Here is a 21438-nt window from a genome sequence, read left to right as displayed (position 1 = left end):
CTCTTACCAGTTTAAAACAAACCAAGATAAAACCCATGTTTAAAATTCCAGTTGGATTATTTCACTTACACTCCACTTAGTACATTAATAGACTGTGTCTTCACTCCATATCCAGTCTCCTTTAAATTAGCAACAATTCCCAATACATCAATACTGGAACCTTTGGATCCAAAGTTTTTTTCACTGTACATTATCATGTGAGCATTTGAAAAATCCTATTGAGAAAAAAAATTCAAAATTCAAAAACTAGCCATTTATTATCCAAAGACGACCAAGTATTAGCCATTAGCTTGTCCTTTACTTACACCTAATATAGGTCGTAAAGACTGAAGCTCTCCATTGTAACCTCCCCAGGCTTTCCAGTCCCTGTATTCTCCTTCTTCTAGCAAATACTGATGACCTGTAAATCCAGGCTTCTCATACGCAACCCAACTGCAACACAAAGAACATGAGGAGTAGTCATTTTCAGACATGTTCACATTTTTTCAAGGTACGTATCAATTTCACTGAAAAATACAAATAGTTAGAAAGCTAGACATGAACTTCTGCTTTATTATCATTGGAATTCTTTAAAATTTAGGAGAATAACAGAATGGCCCCAAGAAAATAACCTAAGAGACATACATCAGAGTTGTATAAAAAAGGGAAGGGGGGTGTGTGTGTGAGTGGTGTGTATGTGTGTGTGTTTAATAAGGGCTGACTCAAAAGAACCTCAGCAAGCAAAACTGGATAAACTCACTTCAAATAGTAACAAAAATATTATGAATAGTTAGCGATTTACAAGAGCAATTTTAGTGTGCACTTCTATGGGAAAGGTGTAAGATCTATAAAATGCAAAAATACAAAAATTAGAAAGTAAACTGTCAAACCCTTCAATAGCTTGGAGCATAATTCTAATAAGCAAGGTTGTAGATTTGATCAACTTGAATAGGCCAATGTATCAGCCTTGCTTGGTGGACTGACCCCACAATGGTCCCTCAAACTGCTTTTTTTTTTTTTTTTTTGAGATGGAGTTTTGTTCTTGTTGCCCAGGCTGGAGTACAATGGTGCGATCTTGGCTCATAGCAGCCTCTGCCTCCTGGGTTCAAGCGATTCTCCTGCCTCAGCCTCCCAAGTAGCTGGGATCACAGGCATGCGCCACCACGCTCAGCTAATTTTGTATTTTTAGTAGACACGGGGTTTCTCCATGTTGGTCAGGCTGGTCTTGAACTCCTGACCTCAGGTGATCTGCCCACCTCAGCCTCCCAAAGTGTTGGGATTACAGGTGTAAGTCACCATGCCCCGCCTCAAACTGCTTTCTTAAATCCAATCACTATAGGCTGAGGAGAATGTGGACATACCTGTCAAAATTCACCACACTACAGAATCAGGAATGTTGTTTTTAGGGGGGAAAGGACACATTTATTACTTAATATTTAGGAAAAAAAAAGAAATCCTAACAAGTCACCCATGTACTTACATGCCTCTTAGAACTTTCACAGACCCCACTGACGTAAGTGGCAAATGATCGCCTCCAGTCACCTCTTCTGTTTCACCTCCCTCCATGACAAAACTACACATCTCTGTTTCTAGTTCCATACATTTTCCTTCAAAGAAAGGCTTTTCATAAACAACTACCTACAACAGAAATGAGATATACCAGTAATTTGTAAGAAGTATCTCAACAGCTTAACATTAAATCAGTCATTTAATATCACTAAGTCCTGAAACACAAATTAAAATTTTCTGGCTAGGCATGGTGGCTCACGCCTGTTATCCCAGCACTTTGGGAGGCTGAGGTAGGTGGACCACTTGAGCTCAGGAGTTCGAGACCAGCCTGGTCAACATGGTGAAACGCCATCTCTACTAAAAATACAAAAATTAGCTGGGCATAGTGATGCACGCCTGTAATCTCAGCTACTCAGGAAGCTGAGGCAGGAGAACTGCTTGAACCCAGGAGGCAGAGGGTTAAGTGAGCCAAGATTGCGTCACTGCACTCCAGCCTGGGCAACAGAGTGAGACTCTGTCTCAATAAAATAAAATAAAATATTCTAATCATATTTTACAACATTAACTAGGCCACGCACAGTGGCTCACACCAGTAATTCCAGCACTTTGGGAGGCCAAGGCAGGAGGATCACTTGAGCTCAGGAGTTTGAGACCAACCTGGGCAATATGGCGAAACCTCATCTCTACTAAAAAGAGAAAAAGTTGGGTGTGGTGGTACATGCCTATAGTCCCAGCTATTCAGGAGGCTGAGGCAATAGGATGGCTTGAGCTGGAGAAATCGAGACTGCAGTGAGCCATGATGGTGCCACTGTACACCAGCCTGGGTGACACAGCAAGGCCTGGTCTCCAGAAAAAAAAACCATAAATAACGGCATCTGATAAAATAGTAAAAAGAAAAAAAATCAGACTCTTTTTTTTTTCCTAATGTGGTATAGCCCAAAGCCATGGTTCCAAACAGTTTTAAAATCATACATATATATATATATATATATATATATAAATAAAAAATATATATAAATAAAATAAATATATACCCCCCACACACATATATTATGTATATATATAACTGACATTTCGAACCACATGGAAGGAATCAGAGGATTCTAAAGTAGTGTTAAAATTGAAAATTGAAAAAATTTATAGTGTGTGGCATCGATGTGGGAATTGGGAATAGCAGAAAGGGTATTTTAGAGTAGGGAAAGTTTGTCTTGAAAAAGTTTTTTTCCTGGCTAACTGGCAAGCAGCAAGAAGCCCTACAATTAGTAAATACAACTGCAAACGGTTAACTTCATATAACAATGACCCTTTTGAGCCATGGCTAAAGGTACTCTTAGTGTAACCGGTGCCATTAGCATCATCTTCCACCCTGAAGGATGGCACGTGTAAGCTGGCAGCTTCCTTTGGCTGCATTTATGTGTGATAGAGGTTTAATATGAGAAGTCACATAAGCGATATCTTCATAGAGATGAAGTGGGAATAACATTAAGTATATATATATGTGTGTGTATCTGTTTAAATAATTAATATACATTTTTACCTTTGGATCTGTAGGGAATTCAACTTTACGGCCACCCTGAAAAAAACAATAACATGGTAAGAAAAAGAGTTTTTCACTGAAACATTACCATTTTATATTAGCCATAGCAGTTTATAGTAAGCCATTGAATTTCAGTGTGACTACGTTCCAGTTTGTTTTAACTTACATGAGATAGTTTTAAAATGACCAACAATAGAGATGAACACACGAGGAAGGCAGGCTCGAACGGAGCCTCGCACAGGCAGTCTATAAGCTGGTCTGCATTGTAGGAGTGTTTTTTGACCTAGTAAGTTTTCCTAACTTGGAAAATTTCTCATAAAAATCCATACTTCTCTTGAAAAAGCAGTTCCAAGGGCTGACATCTCTGGACCCAGATTCTCCCAGGCCGCTGTCTTCGGCTTCTGCATTTAACGATCCTGCCCTAGGATCACCCTTCAGCTGGGAACAGGCACGGGGTTGCCGTCTCTACCATTCCCTTCGGTTCAACTCTCAGCCATTTGTATTTTCTGCCTGGCGCCTGCAGGTATTTGATTTTGCAACCAGGGCTTACGAAACTATTACGTGTTGAAGTTCACATAATAAGATCTGAAGGACTCATGGAATAACTAGATAAACTGTTAAATAAAATTTAACACATCCCAAAGGATGAGTCTATGGGGGGTTGTTATAAAATAAAAAGCTTTTTAAAAACAAACTCACTAAAATCCAAGAAATGATGTTACATTAAAAAGATATTGCACAAAAATATTAAATATGTCAAGAGTTTAAATCAGCAATGGGAAAGTTGGATTTTTTCAAAATTAGTATCTTCAATAGCTTTTGAAAAAAGTGCCGCTAAGGATGCTCAAAGGCACCAAATGAACTATAATTATAAGAGAATGTGTTGGTTTCCTTACCTTTTATGAAAAAAAGAAGCAAAAAAAAAAAAAAAAGGAATGTGGCTGATATTATCAGCAACCCAGAGATTATACCACCAAGCACATGACCTTTTCAAAAGTAATCCTGTTCAAACACCATAGACTTTGCAGATTTTTCATCATCATTACAAACTGCTCCTAAAACCTGGATGAATTCTTTCATACATTCACAAAACTAACAAAACTTTGTCTTTGAAAGTGAGTTTCATTTTAGAAACAAAAGCCCAAATCATTTTAAGACCAGCCAACATACAGATAATTAAACCAAATACTTTGGGAGGAGGGGTAAAATTAAGATTAAAAAAAAAATGTCTTCCTAAGTTTCTAATTTGTCTCAAACTGTCTCAGAAGCCAAGTGCGAAGTGCAGTTTCAAAAACATGTTTGTAATGGGAGCCTCATCTCGCCGTGGGAACAACTTAGGGAACAACTTCTATGCTGCAGCACACACTGCGCTCAACACTGGGGACAAGACAGATGTGGCCTGTTTCCTCCCAAAGCTGACAGTCTAGCGGAAGAGACAAAGAACAAAGCAAGACACTGGGATAAGGGAGAGGAAGCACAAGGCTCCTTCCACAGCAGATACTCAGGAGGACAATACTCATTTGGTCCAGCCCCAGCGACCCCCAAGCCACCACCCAGCGCAGCCTCATGTCACGGCAGCCGAGCCTGTCCTCAGCGTGCCCTGCTCTCTCCCAGGCTGCACCCTGGCTCACGCAGTGCATTCACCAACAGCTCCATCTAAAAAATCATCCTGCTAATTTTTAAAGACTGAATTTAATTTAGCATGAAGCTTTCCTAATTATCCCCCTTTTCTGTCACATCACCCACAACTTGGAATTGTATGTATCCTTGTCCTGTTTTTCCACCAATGTTTAATTCTTCACTTTCCTCACTTGTTAAACCTACACTGGGCTGAAGCTTTGTGCGCCCATCTGCAGGTCTGCAGGGGCTGAGAATGCCTTAAAGACAAAGGACATAGTCTTACCTGCTTTTTTTGTTTGTTTTAATCTACAGCATCTAGCAAGTTACTGTTTCCATAATTTCTGTTGAGCAAATTTGTCCAATCTGCTACAAATTTGTTTCTTAAAAGTCAGCTTTATTGCTTCAAAGTCACACCCCATGAATTACCATGTCAAGCTGACAAAGAATCACCACAAGAACATTTGGATTTCATTTTTACCATTTTCAGAGGCCGCATGGATCCAATGTATGCTGCTTCTGTATCCCAGAAGGACAAGTCAGGGTATTCACCAGGTTCCAGGATGAAAGGAACACCCTGAAATCCAGGTTCTTCATAAATCAGCCACCTAAACAGCCACCATGGAAGGAAAGAAAGGGAGCCAACTCATCATTTGTTTCAGTTTTTCCTTCTGTCTGGTACCCAGGATGAGAGGAAAAGAGCAGGAGAGGATACGGACCCACACAATGAACGGCTGGACTTAGGTGTTAGAATCACATTAGACTCAAGGACAAATAAAGCCATTATATGCTTCTCTTCTTGATCTTTCACTTTTCTCCTTGGCTGGCTTTGTCCCCTTATTTTAATTTATATTATTAATTGCTCCTAAGTTCCATCTAATCATTTGTCATGGTGCCAAACATTAGTAACAGCTAACATCTCCCTAGAGCATAAAAGGAATCCACTCAGAATTTCATCTAATCCTCACTGCAATGCTATGAGGAAGAGATGCTATTGTCCCCGTTTGATAGATAAGTAAGTTGCCCAAGGCCACACAGCTGTAAGTATGAAAGGCTGGAACGATTCAAGCCGATTCCAGATCCAGGTTCCTAATCAATTTTTTTTTTTTCTTTTGACGGAGTCTTACTCTGTTGCCCAGGCTGGAGTACAGTGGCTTGCTCTCGGCTCACTGCAACCTCTGCCTCCTGGTTCAAACGATTCTCCTGTCTCAGCCTTCCAAGTAGCTAAGAGTACAGGCACACACCACTGCACCCGACTACGTTTTGCATTTTGCTTTTTTTTTTTACTGGGAGGGGTCTCACCATGTTGGCCAGGCTGGTCTCGAACTCCTGGCCTCAGGTGATCCATCAGCCTCGGCTTCCCAAAGTGCTGGGATTACAGGTGTGAGCCACCATGCCCAGCCCTAATCATTTTGGTGATGGCAATTTTTCTCATTACAGGAAGTGCACTGAACACAGTTTACTCTTTTCACAGTTACTCAGGATCATCACTGTGAGCATTACTTAATGCACAGTGGTGTCCTCAGGGGCTCTGAAGTTCTGTGGGACTGCTTGTTCCCAGGCTGCAAAGTTTTTTGAGTTCTTGGTTCTGATTGTTATGGCTTTTCAATACCACACCCTTCTATCAGCTTGTCAGCTGTGGCTTCCGCTTCAGTTGGGAACCAGCAGCCCCACCCTCCTCTAACGTGCCAGAAATCAGGAAACCAGAAAACCATGCCTATTAGCCCTGTCTCTGAAGTTTACAAGGTCTTCTTGTAAATGTCTTGGTTCCTGGGAAGGGTTCCGAGAAGGTAAGGATGCTGAAGAAGTGAGTTTTCTATAAGAGAGGGGTTAATGTACCCACTTCATAAACAAACGTAGACTTCTTAGTGATCACTTACACTCACCAATTTGATTAGTTTCGCTAAAAGGTTCTAGCCGTGGTGCTCCACCATGTTGCTGTGTTCCCCAGAACACCACGCCAAGAAGAGAGTGGCTCTAAATGAAACCTTTTACCAACAAAATGGGTCTGACACCTCCCTCTTTGCTTTTTTCTTCTTCCCAATTTTGGCCCAAGGCACATTTTTGGCGATGGGTTTTGTTGAAGATTCCACTGGATAAATTGGTAACTTCTCTAGACTCTCTAATTATACAGTGATTTACAACCAGGCTCCTACTGATGATTTGACAACACACACATGAAAGAATGTTGGGAGGCCAGGTGTGGGATATGGGTAAGAGGTCAGAACTACAGTGTTATAAGTCAGGATGATGGTTACCGGGTAGAGGGCGTGAAGATGACTAGGAAGACGCACGAATGAAAGGGGTTTCTGCGACGCTGGGAATGTTCTTTTTCTTGACCTGAGTGGTGATTGCTCTTGTATTCACTTTGTGAAAATTCACTCAGCTTATATATTTAGGGTTTATGAACCTTTTTGTACAGATGTTATGCTTCAAAAAAAAAAGTTACCTTAAGGAAAAAAAGAGGCTTATCTTTTAAATACTACTCTAATGCTTCTAAAGCACAAGAAAACAGAGGCTAAGAATAGGGTACTTTAAACTTCCTTATGTTTAAAGCATGACAGCCAAGGATACACTACATGTATTCTGGAGCTCAAAGTTATCACAGGCACACTACCCACAGATTTTTTTCTCTAACAAAATAATGGCAGTTCTGTAACACATTATGGTATTAGGCTAACAAACCAAGCAGGTTCTGAAGTCTGACTTCTTTAAAGCTTAATGTTTCATAAACTGAATGTATGGCTCATGAGCAAGTGATCTGAGATTTTGAAATGATCCTTACCAAAGTACCTTTTCATTAAGTCTTTCCTTCTATAGCTTGAGTTCAAAGAGGATTTATTCATCTGATACTAAACATTTCACTTTTGTTGAAGCATGTGGTTTAGTTGCATAACATTTATGGAGGAAAGTCATTCTAGGTAGAGGGGAATTTGTGAAAAAACTGAACATATAAATGAATGCATTTGAAAAGACTGCTGTTCTGAAAGTTCTTCCTTAGTAAATGAGTGCTGAAGGCCTGCTGGGTAATTCAAACAGACATTTACTAATGTTGGGTGGACTTTGGAATTTGAAAACTCACATACAGAGTATGATTCACTTTTTCTAAATTCTGTTCCAATAAGATACATTATTTATGAGGCCATCAGGAGAGGGGGAAACGATCTCCAGGCAGTGTTATTTCAGTTTCTAAAGGTAATCTTTTATTTTCCCATGCACTTAGGTCATAAGCTTTTGCCAATATAGATTAAAAAGTACAACTTTATAGTTGTACTTAACAAACAGTATGATTATAAAGTCAAGCTTATTTTTTTAAACAAACAAATGTATACCTACAAATCAATATTTTTAAAGTAATAACAATGGCCATCTGTTTATTAAAAATATTTGTCTAATTACTCTTTTAGAAATACCCCTTGAGTCACACAAGAAAAATCAGTCTTACCTTGTTCACTTGTTCTTAAACCAAAAACAGCACTTCCAGATGGATCTTAAGTTTTGTTCCCTAGATATGGCTGTCCATGAATATTGGCCATTCACAGAAACCAACTGGATATGTGAAAAATTAAATATGAATGTACTGACTTTGAGGTTATTCACAAGAGAGGGGGCTGTGAATGTCAAAGGGGAAAATGAACCTTTACAATGGAAAGATGGAGGAGGCACCACTTTAACCAAGCAATCAAACTGGGTATTGCTAATGGGCAAGCTAGTTAGCACATGCCGCCTGCTGTGATGCAACGTAAATATATGGCGCTACCTATGAAAAGTATCCATGCCAAAACTGTTTGGCCTGAACCTAACCATACCTCGGGACCTAAGCCGTAGTAGATAGGAAATTTGGGCAACAGAAGAACAAGCTAAGTAATAGCATGAGGGAACACTCAGACAAACCTAGAATGTGGCACACTCCCTAAGACAGCTGGCCTAAATCTTTTTAAAAGTTAGTGGCTTGGGAAACAAAGATGAGGCATTTTAGAGATTTTTAAAAAGAGACTTAAAGAGACAGAACAATCAAACGCATTTATATGAACCTTGATTGGATTCTGATTTGAAAATGCAAATCTATAAAAGACATTCCTGAAGCAATTGGGAACATTTGGTGATGGGCTATAGAACAGATATTATCATGGATACCTTGTGAATTTTCTCACATGTAATAATGATAGTTACGCAGGAGAATATCATTAGAAAGAGAGTCAGGCTGAATCCTATATGGATGAAGGATCATGATATCTCCAATGTACATTCAAGTGCTCAGAAAAATAATAACACAAATATGGCAAAATATTAACAGTTATTGGGTCAAAGTGAATGGTACACTGGTGTTCACTGAACTGTTTTTCCTACTTTTCTGTATGTTTGAAAACTTTTATAATAAAAAATTGGGCTCTGATATGATATATTCCACAATGAAATATACAGTGAATATTACACAGCAATGAAAAAAATACATACAGATGTACCCGTCAATCTGAGTAATCTTAGGAGTGTGGTTACATGTGTAACCAGGGTGGGCTACACCAGGTTCTGTAGCAATGTTGGTAATGGTCTAGGTTGTAAGTTGGGTGGTGGGTCCACAGGGGATTGTTTTATTATTGGGCTTCATGGTTCACATATATACATATATTCTTCTGTATATGTCAAATATTACACAGTAAAAATGATCAAATAATGTTTTCCATTAAAAAAGAAGTCCCTTGACTTTAGAACACCTGCATTCTAGCACACATTCTGCTAACAGCTAACCCTAGTCTGGAGAAAGTGACCAAAGCTTGTCTTCCTCAGTCAAATGATGGTGTTGGGCCAGATCATCTTTATACTCCCTTTGAAGTTCTAAACTTCTTTGCTTTTGTTTGTTATAAATATACTAACCCCCACTTCCACCCCCACACACACCCCGCCCCCAGAAAACCCAATATGCTTTCACCTCTAGGAGGATGGGTGCTAGCATTAGCCAGCTGCTTAAAAGAAAGATTTAAAAACAAATTACTCTCAACAGAATCCGAAAGGCAAATTTAGTGAGAAATTACTCATCTCCTCAAATAAGAATTTGACAAGACAGGTAATACCCTTATTTTGTATATGAGTAGAAGAGCTTAATCTAGAGTGAATGGGCCCTGGAATAAATCACCTAATGGATTCTTCAGGAGTTCCCTCCACAGTAAAGACTTCTTATCCCAGTTCAGGGGAACTGGTGCATCAGCAGAAGCAAAATGAGCTTGAGTGCTTACTATCAGTTACATCTTCTCAACCCCTTGAGACTTTCCTTTGAGATCTATAAAAGCACTAATGACCTGGTGTTTAAGCTCACCAACCAAGTTCAATGAGCCCAAACTTTGAATTAATATCCGAGGCAGTGTTCCACTATCCTAATGACAACAGAAATGAACAGCCAGAAAAAAAGATGCCCATCATGACACAAACCTGTCATAAATTGTAAACTGTGACAGGCTGGTAACTATCACCTAGGAGACAAAACTAAACATACTGGAAAGGTAAGAAATATCATTTAAGGTAGCTTAATGTGCTTCAACATAGCCAAGCCTGAGTCATGGCACCCTCCAGACACTGAGATTAAAATATGATAGCAGATGCCTTTTGCATTCTTTTCTAAGGAAAGTGATGTTTCTCAACCTGACATTAATTCTTTAAAAAAAAGTGTATAGACTTATTTCATGTAAAAAAATTAAAGGCAGCAAGAGATGAAGGCATTTTCTTTTGCTTAGATTTCCACTTTTCTTCCCAGTCTCTAAATACAAAAGTGCCTTCTCTTCCCTTAACTACACCCACTCCCTTTTGTGACCGTGTCCTGTGCCTGGTTTAAATGCATTCTCTATGTCAATGACTTCTAAATTTATGCCTCCAGTCTCTCCCCTGAACTCCAGCCTCACACACCTACTCACTTTCCTGCCCACTTACTTGAATTTGCAGTTGGCATCTCAGCCTTAACCTGTCCGAAACTGAGCTCCTGAATCTCACTCTCTCCTATCTTGCTCCTCCAAGTCTTCTTCGTCTCAATAAGTGTTGGGGTTCCAAACCCTGGGCATGTCTCAGCCCCTCATACACCACACACAATCTGTCAGAAATGCTGTTAGTTCTACCTTCAAAATGCATCCAAGGTCTGACCATTTCCCACCACCATCATCGCACGTCTAAGCCACCATCCATTCTTGGCTGTATGATTGCGAGTGCATCCTACATGGTTTCTTGGCTTCCACCTTTGCCTCTTTATAGATTATTTTCTATATGAACAGTCAGGTTGATCCTTCTGTTAATAACACAAGTTAGATCAAAATTCTCCAATGATTTTCCATGCCACTTAGAGAAAATCTAAATCCTCCTCCCCGAGGCCTGAAAGGCCAGATGTGACCTGAGTCCTCTCCTATCCCTAACCTCCTAGTTCACTCAGCTTCAGTCACCTTGGCCTCTTAGCTATTGCCCAAGCATGCCCAGAAGGGCTTTTGCAAATGGTGTGCTTCCTTTCTGGGACTGGCTCCCTGCCCCTCTTCCCTCAGCTAGCTCCAGGGCAGACTCCCTCACTTCCTGCCAGTCCCTGCTTAAAATGTCACCAGAGTCCTTTACTAGCCACCTTATCTAAAATAGCAACATACCTGCCCCTCTCTGTAATTTATGTTTCTTGTAGCCTTTGCCATCTGACACATTATATATGTATTTGTGTTGTTTATTCCTACTAGATTGACAGCTCCAGGAAAGTGGGAACATCATTTTATGTCTTTACTGCTGTATTCCCAGTGACTAGAAAAGCACCTGGCACTTGGTAGATGCTTGATTAACAGATTTACTGAATATATTTAATACATCTCATAGATACTCTTTTGAGTTTATATTTGTTAAAGTCCCAATTTCTTGTCATATTTTGACAGGGTATGCAGAGGAAATAAAAGCCTTTCCTAATTTCTACTTCTAAATTCACCACCTTTAAAAATTTCAGAGCCTTTTAAGGACTACAGGGTACCAACCGATATAACTCAAAATGTATGCCAAAAGCAGTACATTTCTCTAAAGAAGATACACAAATGGCCAAGAGGTATATGAAAAAATGTTCAACATCACTTAAGATCAGGGAAATGCAAATCAAAACCACAATGAGATACCACCTCACTCCAGTTAGAAAGGCTATTATCAAAAAGACACAATATAACAAGTGTTGGTGAGGATATGGAGCAAAGGGAACTCTTCCGTGCTATTGGTGGGAATATAAATTAGCACAGCCATTATGGAAAACAGTATGGAGGCTCCTCAAAAAATTAAAACTAGAACTACTGTGTGATCTTGCAATCTCACTACTGAGTATATATCCAAAGAAAATGAAATCGAGTATGTCAAAGGATATGTGCATGTGCATGTTTATTGCAGCACTATTCATAATAGCCAAGACACAGAATCAGCCTGAGTGTCCATCAACAGATGAAAAAATAAAGAAAATGTGGTAAAAATATACAATAGAATAAGTTCTGGTGTTCTATTGCACAGTAGGGTAACTATGATTAACAATAACATATTTGATTATTTCAAAATAGCTAGAAGAGAGGATTCTGAATGATCTCACCACAAAGAAATAACACATGTTTGAGGTGATGGATTTGCTAATTTCCCTGATTTGATCATTACGCAATGTACACGTGTATCAAAACATCACATTGTACGCCATAAATACGTGCAATTATTATGTGTCAATTAAAAATAATTTAAAAAGCAGTAAAATGTATACTACCCTTGGAAAATAACTTTATACATCAAGAGGAGATATTTAAATTAACATTATTCTCTACACACCAAATTCTGCCCTAATAACTACACCTTTGTATATTGACGAACCATCACTGTAGTCTTCCCTTGCTATTTTTTTACTCTTCTGGGAGAGGGGGGTTGTTCTCTGAGAGGGGCTGCCATAGGGAAAGAACACCCTCGGGCTTCTGGGGTGCTGGTAATGTTCCAGTTCTTGGCTCAAGTGGTGTCTACTTGGGCGCTCACTTTATTTGTTTAAGTGTACATTTACCTTCTGTGAACTTTTTTCTAGGTGTGCTGTATTTCAAAATGTTAAAAGTAAATAAATGAACAAACTGTCATAAAGGAGGTATCTAACTCATACTTTCCTTCCCCTACAAAGCCCTGGATAAATTCTTGTCCATCCTCTACTTGAATACTCCTTGCGATGAGAAACTCTCCACCTAACAAGGCAGCCACTTCCATTTTAACTGTATTAACCATCAGAAAGTTCTTCCCTGGGTCAAGTCAAAATCCATCTCTCTAATTTCTACTGGTTTTTCCTGGAACCTGCTACGGAATAACAGAGAGCAAGTCTAATATCTCTTCTCTATGACCACTTTCCAACTACTCAAGGATAGCTGCTGCCAATTCTCAATAGCCACACTTCCTGTTAAGTTGCCTAGAAGTTTTTAGTTTCTGATTTCTGAGGATCAAAAATCAGATTCTGTGATCTGTAACTTATCCTATTCCTACATTTTGCACAATCAATCATTTTTCTAAGATATGAACAATGGCAAACCGAGACTTTTAGTAATAAATAGAATGCAAAAAGCATGATTAAGGAGTGCCTTATTGTTCACTGCAGAGATACTCCATACCACTTTAGGGACAGACTGTAAACTTTTTTGACTGTATAAACCATTAGTAAAAACATTTCAGCAATCTCTGAATATATGAATACTTATAAATTATATACATTACCACTGAACTAATACATTATGCATATTAGAAAACATATACAAAAATAAAATCTTAAGAGGTGGAGACTTTAATCAAATAGAAAGAAGCTTTAGTGTTTTTTCCTGCATCTCAGTGAATGCCTTTCACATGCCGTGGGGCTTTGTGCTTCACCTTGAAGACCACATTCTTTAGTATTGCAGCCTGTACTTTCTATCCTCATTTCTCCCCTATCTGAGGTATTCCCATTTCCTTCAAAATATTCTTGCTGTTTCCTGTGATTTGTGAAACCAACCTCCTAGGGGCTTTGAACCAGCATTGTGTGAAAATATTCAAGGAAGTACCATGTGTGTTGGCTTCCATCCCCCCCGCAGAAATATCAGAGGCATGTGCTTTGAATTACCTCCTCTGAATCATCATGAAAATATAATCTGCTACTCAGCTTTGAATAAATCAGATTCCTCTGTGACAAGGAAAGCCTTACATTAAAAATTCAATTCCCCCCCCCAACATTTCCTATAATAAATCTATATTGTTTTTAAGAGAGATGAATCATAACATAGGTGCAAAAGAACCAGAATTTTATGTGCCTTATAAAAATATACCTTACAGTTAATAATTACTTAACAGGATGACAAATCAGAGTCAGAGTATCTTAAGTCCTTTTTCTAGTACTACACTCACAAAAAAACTTCATTAAAATTGTGTTTGAATAAAAATACTTACGTGCCCCAATGTACTTTCATGGAACAAGTCTTCTGCATTACACCAAATCCCTGCATTTCTTCAGTATCATCAAAGTAGGAACTTAGGATTCCTAACCCTTCCGGTTCAGTAAATAAGTCAATGTGACTAACTCTGTAATCCTGAAAAAATATAGATGCATAGACAGTAAGAATTGCACCATGCATTTAACTCTCTAGTAAGCTCATTCTTCTTCTTCTTACAACTAATCAAAATGAGCTTTAAATATACAAATACATTTCACAGAGCACCTGCCATTTTAGCCCTTTCCTGTTTCCATCCATGAATTAATAATCCACCTATTTTGGGGCAGACACACTTGCTTTAGTTATATAACTCAGTGTTGCATTCAAGCAAAGATCATCAGAAATGTATTTTATTTGAGTTTTGGAATATATTTATTTTTCTCATCCTCACTTGACCCTCCTTGGTCTGGGGTTTTGGTTCCTTTGCTCTGATATAATTATCCAAGCACAGAGACTTTAGTTTGTAGAATGGCTGCTCTTGGAGTCTTCCTCAGCCACTGTTTTGTGTCCATAAGCCCTCTGTTGATTTGTGGTAACTCTCCTTGACTGAGTAAGCCTTTATGATACTGGTTTGATCTAAGTCATAAAAGCAAAAGCACACATTCATAGTGATTTACAAATCTCTGTACTTTGGTCATTGTTCCATGCCCCGCATATCTGTGGTCCCAACAGTCTTCAAAAGGCCTCGTCTGGTCGAGTGCCTAAGCATTAATGGAATATTTATTGAACCTCATCTATGCAGCTGAGTTGGGTGAACTGAGCAACAGAAGAAATTTTAACACCTGAATAAGCTCAGATGAGGCTTTTCAAATGTTATCAAAAGGAACAATTCTAATGAACTAAAAAGGTAACCTCTAAAATATATGCTCTGACTTATGTTTATGTTTCAAGAAACCATGCACATGATCTGTAAAGAAAATATAATCCATGACATATCAGGAGCTATAACCATACCCTTTAACATGGCACCATTCAGAAAAATGTACCTCAAGGAAACAAATTAGAAAATTATAAATTACTGGCTGGGCGCAGTGGCTCACACCTGTAATCCCAGCCTTGGGAGGCCGAGGCGGGCAGATCACCTGAGGTCAGGAGTTCAAGAGCAGCCTGGCCAACATGGCGAAACCCCATCTCTACTAAAAACACAAAAATTAGCTGGGCATTGTGGCATGTGCCTGTAATCACAGCTACTCTGGAGGCTGAGGCAGGAGAATCACTTGAACCCCCAGGAGGCAGAAGTTGCAGTGAGCCGAGATTGCACCACTGCACTCCAGCCTGGGTGACAGAGCAAGACTCCATCTCAAAAAAAATAAAAAGAAAATTATAAATTATTAAATGCACAAAAACATTCTCATGGCATTACTTATAATAGTAAAAAACTAGAAACAACCTTAAGATTCACTGAAAGAAGAAATAACAAATAAATAATGGTACCTCATTTATGTACTAAATAATAAATAATGCATTGTTTCAATGGAATATGATATTCAGCTAAACCCTAAACCTATGGTAACATGAAAAGCTTTTGCTACAGTAAGTCTGCTACTGTCAGACAAAACAAGAGATCTCGTTTTCCTTCCCCATCTTCCTGAATGCACCCAAATCCTCACCCCACCAGATTCATACCTTCCCCAGTTCCAATCCCAAAGATGTTACCAAGGGGAGTGTGATTTTCAGGAAAGTGGTATAAAGAGAAAAAAAGGATTGAGAACCACAGTGTTAGGATAGACAGGTGGAACAGCATTGTTCCTGTATTATGATTACAACTGCGGAAAAAGCAAAGGGTAGAAAATTCAAAAAATAAAGGGGGAGAGGGCACTTCATGATGGGAATCAGATGATATTTTTAAACATTGCTTTATTACCAATATTATTTGAGCAGTAAATAAAAACTCTAGGCAAAATATTCCATTAATGAGGACATTTTGAAATAGGGTTTCTGAAGTCTTACTTAGTCTTCTCATATTATATACTTAAAGCAAATAAAAGATAAATCATTTAGCATACCAATTACCACCTAAGTTACTCAGAAATGTTGACCCAGGAAGTAGGCGACACTTTCCTCTGCCAAAACTGTTACTCATCTTTACTCATTCTCACATCAGAATGTTCCTTTTCTCTGTATTGCATCTTGACACTCGTCTCCATTAAAACTTGGGATTTTAATTTTCTACTTAGAAGACACCATTAATTGCATTTTTAAGGTAAAGAATCATCAAATCCCAAGAGCCACAAAGAAAGACTCTGACAACACTTTTCTCATCAAATAACAAGAAACCAAGAAATGTTACCTCATCCATAAAGTGGCCTCAAATAGAGCAAGTAATATGTTGTTAAATCCACATGAAATCCTAGAGTTGATCAACCAAATTATTTTTGGATTATTTATTTTTCCAAAATAGAATTCCTATAAACCACTCAAAGTAATCACAACTCATACAGCAAACAAAAACACTAAGTAAATGAAAAATCTGTTCATAGATGCAGAACTCATTTAAACCAAGTTATCAGGTAAAATATATTTGGAAGATGGGAATAGAAGGACAGGCATAAAAGATTTACCTTAAGGGTTTATTGTGAAAAATTATCTAACCAATTACGTTTCTTTTTAAATTCTTTAAAGTGTACAAATAAACTTAAAATACAGAAAATACATCCATAAGGCACCAAATATGTTTCCCAATCACTTATTTCGTGAAATGAACATTTCTCTTTAAGTACGAATCCATAAATATTTGTTGAATAAATAAAATCCAGATTTACCGCAACCTACCTGGACCACATGTCTGATGGAACCAATCACCACCGGCTTATCAGACTCCGCTTCCTCGTGACTTTCCAAAATGTCTTCTACACCCCAGAGACCAGAGAGTTCCAATTCTCCTTCTTCTAAGGGAATGGAGTGCCCTTCAAAATTTGGTTGCTCATACAAAATCCAACTAACAATAAAACACAGCAAAACCATTAGCCAGTCTTGGTGCGAGAGGCTTTGATTACTCAAATATCCTGGCTAATTGCCATTATATATATAGTATATTAGTGGCTAATTATCTAGCAATTAAAATAGCTTAAACTCTCCCTAACACTAATATTTTACTGGGTATAATTAAGTCTCTGATAACTCATGAACTATATCAGGATCTTAGAGAACTCTGGAGTTATCTATATGAATGCTATAGAGCTACTAATGTTCCAAGTAATTGCCAGGTGGTGGAGACTTATAAATGATAATATGTCAGATAAATGGATGTTTACTGTAGTGTTTTTTTGTTTTTTTCTGTTTCTTTTTTTTTTTGATACAGAGTCTTGCTCTGTTGCCCAGGCTAGAGTGCAGTGGTGCGATCTCGGCTTACTGCAACCTCCACCTCCCAGGTTCAAGCAATTCTCCTGCCTCAGCCGCCCGAGTAGCTGGGATTACAGGAATGTGCCACCAAGCCCGGCTCATTTTTGTATTTTTAGTAGAGACGAGGTTTCCCCATGTTGGCCTGCTGATCTTGAACTCCTGGTCTCAAGTGATCTTGCCCACCTCGGCCTCCCAATGTGCTGGAATTACAGGCATGAGCCATCATGTCTGGCCTTTTGTCTCTTCATATGTGTAGAAAACATTTCTCTTAGAGAGATTTTAACTTACATATTACAGTCATATCAATGAATATGTTGGTACAAAAGACTATAGATATGGTAATGGAAAGCATTTTAACAATATTCTTCCGAACAACAGCCAAACACTAAAGAAAAACCTCATGTCAACGTATGGCAGTGTAAATGCTTACGCTTTCGAGAAAAAGAAGCCGACAAAAGTTGCAAAAGAAAGGAAAAAGCACTGTTCTATAAAAACAAAATTTGTGTAAAAAATTGCCACTATTATATATTGTATATTAGTGGCCAATTCTCCAGCAATTAAAATAGCATTTGTCTTCAAATTTAAGAATAAAAGCAAAACTTGTTTTTCTCATGACTATGTTGGAGATACAGGAAAAAATATTAAAATACCTAGAAATCTAACAGGAAAGCTGCTGCATATTTAATCCAATGGAGACCAAAAGAAAATCTTATGAATTTTTAAATCCATAAACATCCAGAGGTCTACCCTCTTTATTTCAAACAAGTTTACAAATAGGCACCAAAAGATAAGTATTATGCCAGATCAGCTATTTCTTTTTTTAAGCTGCCTTTCTCTACTCAGCTTCCTGTGTGTCTCCAAGAGGCAATGAAGTTGATAAAATGATTTCAGAAACTGTCAAAATATTTATTTTTTTCACTAGTTTCTTTACTTAACCAAAAGAATCTTTTGTGGAAATATTGGAAAGCAAATTAAATTTTAAGTTAGTGCTGCACTGAACTATCATTAAAAAATTAGAAAAATGCCTTTATAGATTGTTTTGGTTTTTCCTTATAGATTTTTTTTTCCTTATTGTTTCTTTACTTTGCCTTTTCCTACGTGTTCTCAAGTTTCCTTATAGATTTTTTAAAAGTCCTATCTGGTCTATCAACACGACTAGTGCAATTCTTATCAAAAAGGTCATCAACCAAAAGTGTGTTATGGGCCCTGATTTATGATTAGTTCAAAGCAATATTATGGGGAAACACGGGAAAAAGAAGCTTGTTGCACTGTACTGTTCTGATTTTTCTCCCATAAACATGTATCACTGCTATAATCAGAAACATGATTTAAAATGACATTGTTAAGATATGAATCCCTTATCTTACCACGAGTAGTATTTCCTGTGCTTTCCACTGCTAAAGCCATAATTTTAAACTAGTAGTGAGGACTAAAAAGGTAATTAAGCATGTAAAACACAAACATTCAACATCAGGAACTTAAAGTGCCATTCTTACCATCCTCTAACAACTTTTATGAGTATCACTGGAGAGAGGCTCCAAGAACTGCAATCCTGAATGTCACTGAAAACTTCGATGCACTTCTCGGAGACATCAGGTTCACTATATATCACTACCTGCATGAAAATGAAAGTGGTAGCACAATTTGTCATGCTCTATCAGACCAAAATAGAATCAAGGCTAGAAACAGAAAATAATCTTACCTTTCCAGGTCGGGGATTGAGTTTATTTTGGACACTTCCTCTAAGTGTCTGTAATCAGATGAACAAAAACACAACAAATAATTACAACTTCACATAACAATCCTCTTTTTCCACTCATGATCCTCTAGGTGGATCACACTTATCCCACACTGTATTGATTTTGAAACGTCCACTCTAATCGATGCTAAAGTTGTATTAAAACTCTTTGAGTTCATACTTTTAAATTAAGGTTTTTTCACCTCTACCTGAATTTGCCATTGCAATTTCTCCTAATTTAAATGTCTAGGCTATTTCCACCAATGCTAGAAAATTCAGGGCACGTATGTTTCTTGTCAGTTCACAGAATAAGAACTCAGCTAAGAAATTCTAATTCAAATAATATCAGTATTATATCAAATAAAGAGAAATTATAATATATTAATCACTTTTGTGTTCATATACATACCCTATCTGAATCCATACAAATATTGTTTTCTCATAGTAAATCTATAACCATATAACAACCACTAGTCTAAACAGAAGTGTTTACGGTATATATGGTATATTTCATAATGTACATTGCACATCACATAGTATATTTAATCCCCCTTTTTTTTTCTTTTGAGATGGAGTGCAATGGCGTCATCTCGGCTCACTGCAACCTCCGTCTGGGTTCAAGCGTTTCTCCTGCCTCAGCCTCCTGAGTAGCTGGGACTACAGGTGCATGCCACCAGCCCAGCTAATTTTTGTATTTTTCTTTTAGTAGAGATGGGGTTTCACCATGTTGGCTAGGATGGTTTCGATCTCTTGACCTCGTGATCCGCCTGCCTCGGCCTCCCAAAGTACTGGGATTATAGGTGTGAGCCACCAAGCCCGGCCTAATCTTGCTTTTTTGATAGACAAAATGCATTTTAATATGGCTCCAAAACTAATCATTTTCAAGACCATCTGACAAGACCAGTAAAACCAGAAATTCATAAGATAATAAAATAGTAATTATACATGTAAAAATATTACAAAATATGAACTACTTTCAATGCTGACTAGGATGCCTATTTTAGGAACTGCCTTTGCTCTGACTGCTCTTGCATCACACCAGAGTGTAGATATGGCCAGAAGACCACAAAAGGCTGGGGTGCGGTGGCTCATGCCTGTAATCCCAGCACTTTGGGAGGCCGAGGTGGGCAGATCACCTGAGGTCAGGAGTTCGAGATCAGCATGGCCAACATGGCAGAACCCTGTCTCTACTAAAAACACAAAAATTAACCAGACGTGGTGGTGCTCACTTATAATCTCAGCTACTTGAGAGGCTGAGACATGAAAATCGCTTGAACCTGGAAGGCGGAGAGGTTGCAGGGAGCCAAGAACATGCCACTGCACTCTAGCTTGGGTGACAGAGCAAGATTCTGTCTCTTAAAAAAAAAAAAGTCCATAAGGGCCCCCCTAGAGCATTATCAGAAGCCAAATGGTATATACCTATTTATGCATATATATACATTAGAAGTAGATAAACTGAAGAAAAAGCCTAAAATTTAAAACAAAATTCAGGTAAAACCTTCATGATTGAATAGTTATACAATCAATAAAAGCCCAGGACCTAAAGAAAGGCCATTATTTTTTAATCATAAAAAGGCCTAGAAAAAGTATAAAGATTTTATTTTTCCTTTTTATGTCATTTGACTTGATTTTTATAAGGAAACTATATATTCTGTTATCAACTTTGTCAGACTGTAGTTAAATAAGGAAAGTGATCTAAGAACAATTAAAAAGAACAAAGCAGTAATGAATGGGAAGTGGACCAGTGGAAATTTTGTGCTTGAGAGAAACAGTTAAGAATTTTATGATTTCTGGGTACCATAGGCTGATTCAGTCTTATTTGTTTATAGGAGTGGTTCTCAAAGTGTGGTTCAGAGGCCAGTGGGGGGTCTCCAAGATCCTTTCAGGTAGTCCATGAGATCAAAACTATTTTCATAATAAGAAGAGGTCATCTGCCTTTTTCATCTTTCTCAAATGTGCAGTGGAGTACAAGGCTCCATGATGTGTGATGGCATCGTTGCTCTGAGCACTGCTGCAGTGTGCACTTGTATGTTCTGGTGTTTTCCAATTTTCTCAGCAATTATTTCTAATATAATCAATTCTGATAGGCAGAACCCATACAAACAAAAGCTCATTGGGATTCTTAATCATTTTTAAATGTAAAGGGTCCTAACACCAAACATCTGAAACCCAAACTTTACGAAAGTTTATGAAATCACATGAAAAAGGGATCTGCACCTCTGCTGGAAACCCAACCATATATTTTGAAAGAGCTT

The 21438-nt window shown here is 38.1% G+C and overlaps 1 protein-coding gene across 1 annotated transcript in view; it reads right to left on the bottom strand.

The window, feature by feature from the left end:
• Nucleotides 1-21438, bottom strand: part of CRYBG1 (crystallin beta-gamma domain containing 1) — a 58180-nt gene that overhangs the window by 25449 nt on the left and 11293 nt on the right. The window contains exons 3-11 of the mRNA XM_025383864.1: nt 19148-19195; nt 18942-19060; nt 16876-17041; nt 14060-14199; nt 5124-5250; nt 3026-3061; nt 1460-1617; nt 306-432; nt 70-215 (exon numbers count right to left, since the gene is read on the bottom strand). Coding sequence (XP_025239649.1) covers nt 70-215; nt 306-432; nt 1460-1617; nt 3026-3061; nt 5124-5250; nt 14060-14199; nt 16876-17041; nt 18942-19060; nt 19148-19195 — 1067 coding nt within the window. The remainder of the gene's footprint in view (nt 1-69; nt 216-305; nt 433-1459; nt 1618-3025; nt 3062-5123; nt 5251-14059; nt 14200-16875; nt 17042-18941; nt 19061-19147; nt 19196-21438) is intronic.

This window comes from Theropithecus gelada, chromosome 4, assembly GCF_003255815.1.
Source record: "Theropithecus gelada isolate Dixy chromosome 4, Tgel_1.0, whole genome shotgun sequence".
NCBI lineage: Eukaryota > Metazoa > Chordata > Mammalia > Primates > Cercopithecidae > Theropithecus > Theropithecus gelada.
This window is presented reverse-complemented; position numbering and strand designations above follow the sequence as displayed.